General features: G+C 35.0%; 1 protein-coding gene across 1 annotated transcript; it reads right to left on the bottom strand.

Moving 5' to 3' along the window:
• Window positions 1–295: 295 nt before the first annotated feature.
• Window positions 296–9,988, bottom strand: LOC127575064 (transcription factor Sox-7-like). Its single transcript, XM_052024703.1, has 2 exons — window positions 9,670–9,988; window positions 296–2,730 (listed from the first exon to the last, which is right to left on the bottom strand). The coding sequence occupies exons 1-2, from the start codon at window positions 9,896–9,898 to the stop codon at window positions 1,874–1,876; spliced, it is 1,086 nt and encodes a 361-aa protein (XP_051880663.1). The 5' UTR covers window positions 9,899–9,988; the 3' UTR covers window positions 296–1,873.
• Between the last annotated feature and the right edge of the window lie 1,698 nt (window positions 9,989–11,686).

The following is an 11,686-nucleotide window of genomic DNA, read 5'->3' as shown; positions in this document are numbered from 1 at the left end:
ACTATTAAGTTTTGCTAACACTTGAGCTGCCATTTGGTAGGGAAAAAAACTTTCTTAATCTTCTCATGTGGTCACTGGTCCCTGATGATGTTAATCAGCAAATTTCTTTTATTCCCCCCAGATTAATATCATTAAGTGTCCGTTCTTCAGTCTGGTGACTGTGGTAAAATAACTACAAACATCCTGATAGGGTAGAAGCTGTGTTATCAGGCAGGAAACAGAGCTCTATCCACTTCCGCCAGCTTCAGAATCAAAGTCCCAAACTCAGGAAAACAGACAGCCATGGTTAGTCGATCTCATTCCTTTATTTTAAAAATCAATGAAACAAAATTCAGTACAGTTTAGTTCTGTGAATAGATTTTAAATTATAGCAGAACATTACTTCACAAATGTATACTAATTCAAGAGGAGATCATTTATAGGTTAGTTGGCAGTTACACAACTGGATTATAATGCTATAAATTTGTTTCAACTGCTGCACTTCAAACACTTAAAATATTAAACTGAAACTGGGAAAGTAATATACATGTTTAGGAATATACAGTTACATCAAAGTAGGACATCTCATAATTATGTAATAGGCAAATTTCAGTATTAAAACAAATTCTATCAATTTAAAGTGATAATTTGACACTTTTTATAGGTATTGTGTACATATTCCACAAAGCAGAAAAAACTGTAAACAAACCATGGCGTGGTATCAAAAACAAAATTAATGACCAAATGACAATGCAGGAATTTTCTTAAAGTGTAATCCAAAAGTAATGCCTTCTGATAATTGTAGGATGCTCACCTTGAAAATGATATAATTGAGCATTGCTAGCCATTGAGAAATACAAAACGATCTAAATTGTGATGAATTTCGTCTATATTTCAAATAGCCTTTCTTATTACTATATTTCTAAGAATTCTAAAATATTAACAAGCTTGATACACCTATGATAAACAAAACAATTTCTAAAGTGCATAAGGCTCTATTTGTTTTTTAAATAGTATTCTGTCTCTTCCCTTTATATATAGATGTAGTGATTCATAAGAAACCAGAATAGTTCAGAAAAATTACTGAATAATTGAAACACATCTTAGTATAGTGAATGGACATTTTGAATCCTTCAAGTCTGATTTCTGGACAGCTTCATAGTTAGAAATAGAATATCTAGGTGATCTATTTTTAGTTTCCCCAATTGTAGCAAGTGTGTCTAAAAATCGTTTATTTTTATTGGAAACATTTACTTTTTTGCTTAAGGTTGCCAAAATGGAAAAATGAAACATCAAGGAAAATTTAAAGCTTCATGAAACAATAATTATAAATAAATATAAATCAATGTGTCAACTGACATCACCTGAGGGAGGCAAAATTCCTTTTATGAAAATGGGTGAATGCTTACTGATTCCCCACAACTAATGACCAAATAATGACACTGAGGGAATGTACATCTTTGAAACTTATGAGCATGCAATTTTGATTGTGGATCATTAATTGTGAAGGAGCATAAGCATAATCCTTTTTAAAGAAAAATAAACGTTAGATTATTTATTTTGGACATAATGAAACAATGACAAGAAAAATGCAAGTAAAGATCTATGTATAGATGTTTATATATAATGCAGAAGCTTGCAAACTAACAAATTTTAAGTAGTCATTGGATATTAAATGCATCTTAACCTGTTTACAACCACTAAAAAGACCACACAAGAGCCTTTTTCATTTAGAAAATGTCAAAAAGAAATTTACCTACATAAATAATTTGGTTCTTCACTTATGAAAGTCACTAATGGTTCATTTCAAAACCCTGAGGATATTTCCAGTCCAAAGATCTTTGTAAATAATACTGTTATTGGCCAGTAAAGTTCTAGTCTACTAATATCTGGACTAGGAGCCATTATAATATGCCGCAGTAGCATCAGCTAAGACTGAAATTAGGCTCCTCTCCGAACTTGTGCCTCCTGATGGACTCACATCAGGTAAGTGTGAATTCATTACCATTCCTGTTTGACTTAATTGACTGGAGGTGTTCAGATACTGATCAAACTCATTGCGGTCCACTTCCCCCAAAAGCTCAGCCTGGCTGATATGCTCCAGGTTATCTAGGTGATGGTGGTCACGTGGGGGAGAAAGGTGGACTGATGTGCTTGAATTCATGGACTGGAAGGCTGGATGTTGGACTCGGCTATAATAAGGAGGCGGTGGGGGGTGGCTGGCTGAAGGGTGCATCATGGGAGATCTATTTTGGGGGATTGAGATCTGATTCAGATTTCCACATCGAATGGGGCTTTGGCTGTATTCTGAATGATATATCACTCCATTCATCTGAGAAGGAGAATCTTCTGTACACGGAGGTGGAAAGAAACTGTGTTCAGCGTCCACTACGTCTAGAGGGGACATCTCGGGTGTAGGTAGCCCGTAGTTGTCGAAGTTACCATTTGTTTTCTGTGCATCCCTGAATCTGCTGATTGCAGGAAGTCTCGAGGCTGGTGGATAGCTTTTATCCTCTTCCTCCTCCAGAGGCCCCCTACAGATTCTTCCACTGTGACCAGGAGCCTGATCGTGGGGGAAGTTGTTGAGCAGGAAGCTGGGGTCTACACGTTTGCACAGACGTTTGATCTGTTTTTTCCTCCGAGGCCTGTATTTATAATTGGGATGATCCTGCATGTGCTGGACTCGCAATCTTTCAGCTTCTTCTACAAAAGGTCTTTTCTGTGAAGGAGTGAGTGCTTTCCATGATTTGCCTAAAATATATTGCATGGTTTAAATCAGCATACCTATTTACAATTATGATTCCTTATCAGACATTTCACTTATAGTTTTACTTAGTACAATGTTAACAGCTTTAAAGGCTACTTTAAGGAAAGCTTGAAATAGTATACAACTTGTGCTCAGGTGATATCAATGAAAGGAAATAAATCTCAAGAATAAACATAAATAAAATAAGAATTAATATTGAATTAGCATTTCACCATGAGATGTTTTACCACATTATATGGTAATCTTCACAGGATCATTTTCATTAACAAATCAAATCTAATCTGACTGAAATACAGGAGCGGTACTAAACAGATGCTAGGTACCTTCTCCAGTGCCCACATACATGTACAGTCTTGTGTTTAGCTGGAAACTAAACCTAAGAACAGAAATAGCAATTAAATAGAAAAGCCAAATTTTGGTATTAATTAAAATAAAAACTCAGAATCAATTTTTAAGGTAAGAGCTGAAAAGAACAACAAAGGTTTCATTCCTGCAATGTTTTATATATTAAGTTTTAGACCCAAGCAAGATTTGTATTAAGTGAATATAAACCAAAATGTCCTCTTCTAATGCCCCTCTTTGCCCTTGACCCAATTTAAAAAGATTGGAAAGTTGTTAAAGGCTAATGAAGCTAACTGGAATCCAAATTTCCATTCATCATGCAAATTAGTCAAGCATTTGATGTGAGAGCCTTACGCTGCCCAGATGAGGGAGCTGTTATCTGTAGGAGTATATGGCCAAATATTGTCAAGGATGTGTGCTTGAAAAATCGTGTAATGGTCAATGGGAAAATTACTGAACTTATCTCCCTTGAAGGAGGAGTGAACCAAAGATATTATTCAGAACAGTGAAATATGTTGTAGCCAGAGATCAAGTATACTAAAATACTCATAAATCTCATTTTCAAATCTGTCCATGTTCTTTCCTCACTGTATCATCTTGCCATCATGGTCAGCAACTGTTTATTATTTTATCTTTCCCCATATATTAAGTACTTTGAGATGTTTTCAATATTAGAGATCCTATACAAGGTCATATGGCAACCCTGAGAGCTTATTTTAACTTTGTGGTGGTGCACTGTTTGGATAAACAGCAGCAACAGCCTGCACATACTTTGTCATCAATGGTGGCTCATTACATGTTCTCAAGTTTTGCAGTCTTGTTAAATGGAGTGTTTCTAATTGGGAGATGGTGCTCACCCATATGGAGCAAACAGATAGTTTAACAGTGAAGATTTTTCGTATCTTGGTTTGAAGACTCAGCACAGTAATGATTTTGTGTATGTGTTACTCAGCTAAACACAAACGTCACTCAAAAGAAACTGAATATTTTCATGTACCAGCTTAACTAATATTTATTGTTAAAATATGATCAATGGCACCCTGATTCCTATTGACTCTCTTGACCTGACCTGACACTAGCTGACAGTTCACACAATAAAATGAATGGCTGCCAAGATCTCCATAAATGTTCATTCTGGCTTAATCTCTCTGAAGAGGTATTGCTCCACTGGTTCCAATCACTCCTCAGACTTCACCCACACCCTAATTATTTGTAAACTATTGCTGGTGGACTGTTTAATAGCAGATCATCACTTCTAAGCCTAATCCCAAATCACTAAAGGATGCTTTTAAATGATGCATATGTAAACTGATATTGTTCAACATTTTCTAATTTAATAGCTGAAGATATCCCTGTTATATATCTGTGTATTCTAAAGAAAGAAATTTTGTTGTTGCTTTTAGTATTATGGATCATTTGTAAGTGTAAATAGTCATAATACATGCAATGAAGAAACGTTTGCAACTAAAATGCTTTATTTCAAAAAGGAGTTGGATAAGTTGAGTAAATATGGACTGTTCAATCTAATATTGACAGTCTGTATGTTCATCATGGATGTGATATGAGGAAAAAAACAAACGTCCTCCCACAGAAGAATGGGTTAAGGACAACCAGATTTGTAAAGGCAGTTGGGTCTGACAAAATTTATAGAACTCTTTGAGGAAATAACAGAATATGCTGCTAAAGAAAAGGTTGTTACATACATAATTAAGAGGGTACAGATCTAATATAGGATTACAAGTAAATGATATTGATAAATTCATCATACGTTATCATGGTGATTGAAGAATCACAAAATAGTTACCACATGGAGGGAGTCCATTTAACCCATCAAGTCTGTACCAGCTCAAAGCAGGAGCAATTCAGTTGGTTGCATACCCTCATCCTTACCTCAATAGCCCATTCAAGCTGCTCCTATATAGCTATTTTTTGAATGCCTCCACAACTGTTCCTAACAGTACATTCCAGACCCTAACCACACACAAAACTATTTTTCCACATGATACTTTTTTGGTTCTTTTACCAATCACCTTCATCCTATGTCCCCTAATTCTTGACACTTCTGCCAATGGGAACAGTTTCTCTCTATCGACTCTGTGTCCTTCAGATCTTGCAATTTCCTCTGTTCTAAAAAGAATACCCCCTGCTGCTCCAGTCTATTCATGTAACTAAAGCCCCTCGTCATTGGAATCATTTTGGTATTACCCAGAATCTAAATTATACACCGTGCTAGTGGGGTAGCATGGGAACACGGTTTGTGCTGGTTGAAGTCATACAGTTTCAGTCATATGCAAATCATCGTCACAAATCTGCATAAATATTAATTTTGATAGCATGAGGAAAAAGTTACAGTCAAAGTATATTTATTGGATGCCATTGGATAAGTACAGGAATTAGATTTAATACCTAAATATTCAATAAAGCTCATTTTCTGGAGCAAATTAGAAGTAGAGATACTGTGTTTAAAATTGTGGCCTGAAAAATTTAACAATCAACTTTAGTACTGAAAAGACTTTGCTGAAGTTAAATAGAACCAAATCATTTTGAATGATATTAACACAAGAAAATTCTCTCTCTGTTATTTTACAAACAGATGGTAATTCATTTCTTAAAATTGGGTTATTAGAACATGAGAGGGATTTCATAAAATATTGTTTATATCTCAATATTACACATTATAGAACAATGGTTACTGTAATTTCTCTTTTCAGAGGGTTGTGCATCTTTTAAGTTCTCTTTTTTGAGAGCTCAGTTGTTGAACATATTCAAGACTAGGATAAGTAGACTTTTGGACACCAAGGAAATTGGAGGATGTCAGAACTGAGCAAAGAAACATAAGTGCAAGATAAAAGGTTACTGAATGGCAGTGAAGGCTTAAGAAGCTGCATAGTCTTTCCTTGTTTGTCATGTTCTTAGTATGATTTCACTTCAAACTCAAAAAATGACTCTGCACAAAAATAGAGTCAGCTGGAAATTAGTCCTTGATTGCCTCAGCTAAAAGCATATATTGGTTTCAATTCAATCAAATTTTGGAAGAAAAGTACATCCAGCTGCCACTATACATGTATGTTTAGCACTACCAATAGAAGACATGTTTCTTCTCCAATTCTTGTGGTTTTGAATGGGACAATTAGAGAGCTCTAAACAAATTAGGTAAACCAGAAATTTGTCAAGTGGCTCTATTAGATTTTGACTGAGATCCCATATTATGGCCTGGACTACTTGCAGTAGTAACAGCAACTGATTTGTTACAACTCTCTCAGCTTTGCTAAGGTTAGCCTATTTTTAGACTGATTTATATTGGGCTAAGTGCCACGCTCAGACTACCGGCTCCTATTGACAGGGTCTCACACAGCTGGTAACAATTCCAGAATAAGCTCAAACAAAAACAAAATGCTGGGGGGGAAAAAAAATGAGTCAGTCAGCATCTGTGGAGAGAACAAATAAGTTGTTTCAGGTGTGGACCCTGAGCTGATAAAGGGTCCATTTCTAAATAATTAACCTGCCTTATCAAATATTAACTCATTTTTTCACCCCCCACCCCACCGATTCTGACCTCTGTTTAATGCTTCAAATGTTCTTTTTGTTTTATGTTTTAGATACTATATGTGACATCTGCTGTTTTTATTTTGATTTTGTTTCCAGAGTAAACATGTTAGAAATTTGTTAAGCTGGCTCAGATTTGCTCCTATTTCCCTGCTACTCTGTGGCCATAAACCGTTATCGTATTATTCCGGTTAAATATAGAGGTTCTATCTATATTGTGACAGCCTAGTAACTCCACTCTGCATACGGTAGTAAATCAAATCTTAAATAAAACCACCAAATAGGCTGTTGTACAAATGATAACAATAACTAACAGTGTACCAACAGTGCTGTAAGAAATGAACAGGAAGAAGATTAAGCTAGTTTTATATTGCCTAAAAAGCATGCCTGTACTATCATTACTGAACTCTTGTACTACAGTACTGCTGGGATTAAAATAGTGTATTTAACAGATACAGAATTACGATTGATGACTTTTCTTGAATACCATAAAATTGTATTTAGTCTAAATCAGTTGAGCTCTATTTCCCATTTGGAAGGTCTAAGCTGATCTCTTGGATGCAAGGTGGGAAAGTAGTTAGAAATAAAAGATGGATGGCTGTGAATAAGGCATTTGCCAAATTCCAAAATCTCCTTGTATGAATATGCCAGAAAGAGGCACTGATAAGTCAACTCGCCTCGTAAATTTGCACAGTATCTCATCCATTTCTTTGATTCATTTTGTGACCAATTATGCAACATCATGTTGTGGCACAATGCTTTCCTTGGATCTGTTAACCTCCTCACTATTTCCATGATTATCCTTTTTTGGCAGTATGGGAGGAATGAATCTTCTTGGACATATTGAACATTTGCAAAAAAAAAACAGCAATGCGCACTCATGTATCTTAACTATTTATCCTTTTTTTTCTTTTTGGAATCAATTTGCCTCCCTTTTTTCCTTCTTTGCAGTACATACATTCTGGGATATAGCTAATTTTACTCTTTATATTCTTATTAACTATCAAGACAATTGAGGAAGATGTTCAATATCTGTACTGTTCCTTCATAATTTTAACTCTAGTTAGTCTCCTTCCCTTGTTTCTCTTTTTATAATTATTTTAGAAGAATGCTGTTCAGAAGAAGTAATGATTTGTTAATTAATTTGTTCACTCAACAACACAGGAAAGAGCATATGACCCAAAACATTGCCACCTTCGGTATGAAGCAAGCAGGATTTGGGAGAAAATTGTCCTTTCATGAACAACCCTTGAGTAAATTTAAACAAGAGCCTTTACTAACATTGAAATATTTTAACTTTTATTATACATGCATGAAAAATTAATTCCAGTGTTCTGCTACTATATCGGTATCTTCTCTATTGTAATTATGATCAAAAATATTTACAGAATACCAGCCACAACAAAGAAAGGACATAACTCAGTCAGCTCACTATCCCCAGAAATATTTTTCCTGTAGCTAACCATGAGATGAATCCTGCTAGTAAAACACAGTAATGGGTTTTACCAAAGAAAGGCTTAATATTCCAATAGTTTTTAGGTATTGAATAACATGGTGATGTTCAAATTCCAATGTTTTTCCTCTACTAACCCACCCAAGTGAGATAGCAGAGGGCTGCCAAAACCACCCTCTAATAAAAATGCACACCTTCCGGTAAGGAGCAGAAAGATATCAAAGAAAAATACAAATCTACATCATCCACCTAGTCAGACACAAAGGGTATTAGATTGTACAAAAGATAAGACTGTTTGAAATCATAACCAAGAAAATAGCTTATCTGGAAAAAAGTTACTTTTACATTGGTTCATAGCATTTGTCAATAAAGGATCTTTTTACTTGGATTTGTGTTGATTATATGAACCACCTTTACTATCCACTTTTGCTTTCATGAGAGACTTCCCCTGCTTGAGAGGTCAGTTTCTTGAAATAGGCTGCGTGGCATCCCTTTCATGCTAAAATTAAAATGCATTAAACATTTCTGACATCATATGAAAAAATTACGTCTGAAAGCATAACAATTAAAAGTAGAACTTAAAAGTGAAGTTAATAATAATTGTACGCTCTGTAAATAACACACTAGCTATTGATTTTTCAAAATGGTGCCAAAACAAAAGTTTTGTTTTTTAGTTTGAGTGCATATACTGGATCAATATTTGAGTATTATTCATCATTTGAGTTACTTCATTGCACCTAGGACTGGGGAAAAACTGAATATAATTCTTAAAGCATAAATATGGTTCTCATTCAAATACAGCAGGATTGATCATTGGTATTTTCTAATTACATACATTTATTACGTAGTAATACTGCTACTTAACTTCATGCATTGATGTAGTTTTTGTGAATAAAAAAGCAGCATGTACTTAATTGATTTTTCATATAATCTATGTGACTATCTTTGTTAAAATTCTGCTAAGTAAATTAAACTCTAGTGGGGTTTTCTGGTCAATAACTATCCTGAAGGTGCATAATTTAGCACTCTTTAATTATTTTTATGTTCTGTTTTCAAAATATTATTACATTTTGTTGTAAAATACAAGTGCAGAAATGTAACCTTTACTTTATATGAAATATGATGTTGAAATGAAAATGCTTTTCACAAATAGTGACTTAAACTTACATGGAATTTTAAAACTGAAATAATTATCTTAAATTGGATCTCCACATCTGTAACAAATGATCATATGTGCATATGTGTTGAGATTTAGAGAAAAAATTCAGCTTTTTGTTTAGTCTGTATAGCTATTTGTGTTTGTTTTAGTGGAGTAAATACATCCTGGCAGTACTTTCCGACATTAGTAAGTAAATGAAATAAATAAAAAATTGTCCCTTGCCTCAGCTATTTAATACAACTTCATTTTGATGGCTTTCTGGTATTTATTTAGTCAAACTTACAATTGAAGATTGAAATAACTCATACTATAGATGTTACAGTTTACAAATTCTTCCATCTTTATATATATCTTTAAAGGACACTTTTTTGTCATTGAAAATTTTACCTGAAATTTTTCTCTAATGCTTCTCTGAACACTTACCCAGCATTTTGCTAAGTTCTGCATTGTGTAAATCAGGGTTTTGGATGGCTAGTTTTTTCCTCTCGTCCTTAGCCCAGACCATGAAGGCATTCATGGGTCTCCGGATCCGTGGCTCAGCTTTGTTTCTGGCTGGAGATTCGTGAGCTGTGAGTCCAGCTCTGGGTTTTTCTTCTCTTACAGGAGACTCCAAACCTTCTGTCCATGAGTATGGACTCATTATTGTAGACATCACTGTGGATTGGGTTGCTTTTATCAAAAATAATCTGTACAACTTTATGAAATTTATATAAAAGCAAGTAGGACTAAATCACAGTGGTGCTGATACTTAAAGCTGGTGAGATCAAGTCCCAAATCAGGAAGAGAGAGTCCCAGATTCATTTATTCCCTGTGTCAGTTGATGACAACTTTAACCAATAGCCATGAGCCTGTTTTTAATAGAGGCTCCTCCCTTTACCAAGTGCTGCAACCAAACAGCTCAGACTGTAGCAACAAACTTAAAACAACAGAGCAAGGAAACAGATTTCCTTTGGAGTCATTCAGGTTATTTTCCAGCAATACATGTTAAACTGAAGTGGATTTGGCATAATTCAACTGATTAAAACCCTTTTGTATATGGTCATAGTATTTTTCTGTCATCACTCTATTACTAATTTTACTTCTCTGAAATTTTGTGAATTTTTGTGATGATAAATTTTCTATTCATATTTCTATCTGATTCAAAATTGGCACATATTTCCCGTATTTCTCTATGACAAAGACAGAGCCCATTTGGCCCATTGAGTTTATGTTGGCTCTTAGGACTTTCCCATTAGTCCCATTTCCCCAGTTATTTGCCTGTAATCTACACTGCCACCAATCCTGCCACCCCTCTACCCAAGGGGCAAGTTATAGTAGCCAATTAACTTACCAGCATGTTCTTTGTGCCCAAATAAATGATTTCCTCTATAATTTTAATATTCCAATTGTAGTGGTTTGGTTTGGTTTGTGGTGTCCTGTTCATCTAACTAGCTACCCAGATGTGCAAATGTAGAAGAAAAAGAGAAAAGGAGAAGCATGTACCATGACATTGATTGCAAGAGAACAATTTGCTTTGGGTGCACATGGCATTGCCAATCACAAAAATTGAGCTTCAGTGTTAGTTCAGTCTCCGGTCCATTCCACTGCATTACATTAATCCCACCCCTACGTATCTTGATAATAATGATTGTTAAAATAACACCAGAAATAGGAAGATGACATTAGAACAAGATGATTTTATTAAAAATTGTCTGATTCTTGGAGACAATGTATTTTTATTTATAAAATGAATATAAAAGAGGGTAACACTTAGGCAGGATCCTTGAGTTCCCTTCTAGAAGAGGTATTATTTCTTGCAATTTTACTGATTTCTGCTTTCTGTTTTGTCCAGGAAGAGGAGTAGCAGTGAGTTGCTGTTTGACCTCAGTCATTGTTGCTATAAAAAATAGAAATTCATAATTTTTGTTGCAGTAACTGCGGCCCTTATAAGGAACTGCTATTGTTATATTTCCTAATCACCCACTTGCATCTTTCAGCCAAATCTTCCATTTAGATTCTCTCTTAAGCTGAGCCCATGTCAAGTTTTAAGAATAAATATCTGAAATAAAAAACAGAAAATACTGGAAATACTCATCAGGTCAGGCAGTGTTTGGAGAGAGGGAAACAGAGCTACAGTTCCAAATCAATGATCTTGCTCCCTCCATTGACGCTACCTGATCTGCTGAATATTTACACCATGTTTGTTTTCATTTCAGACTTTCAGCTTCTGCACTATCTTGCTTGAAGTGAGAATAATGCAGTTTGGCTATAACATATTGCAGGAGAGTAGATAGATGATGGAGAATCCAGGAGATTTAATAGCCAGGATGCCCTCCTATTCCTATGTAATCTAGAAATTGCCATTATATCATTATCTGGAGGTTTGGACAGGAGAATCTCATTTCATTACTTTTCTGATCTTCATGTGACCCCAAATGACATCAAAGACGGTGATTCTGGA

The sequence above is a fragment of the Pristis pectinata genome, chromosome 10 (assembly GCF_009764475.1).
Source record: "Pristis pectinata isolate sPriPec2 chromosome 10, sPriPec2.1.pri, whole genome shotgun sequence".
NCBI classification, from domain to species: Eukaryota; Metazoa; Chordata; class Chondrichthyes; order Rhinopristiformes; family Pristidae; genus Pristis; species Pristis pectinata.
This window is presented reverse-complemented; position numbering and strand designations above follow the sequence as displayed.

Excerpts from the sequence above, each read along its gene's own strand:
- LOC127575064 (XM_052024703.1), bottom strand. The coding sequence starts at position 9,898 with ATGTCTACAATAATGAGTCCATACTCATGGACAGAAGGTTTGGAGTCT. Across the intron at positions 2,731-9,669 it reads AGAACTTAGCAAAATGCTGG|GCAAATCATGGAAAGCACTC; the intron begins GTAAGTGTTCAG and ends AATATATTTTAG.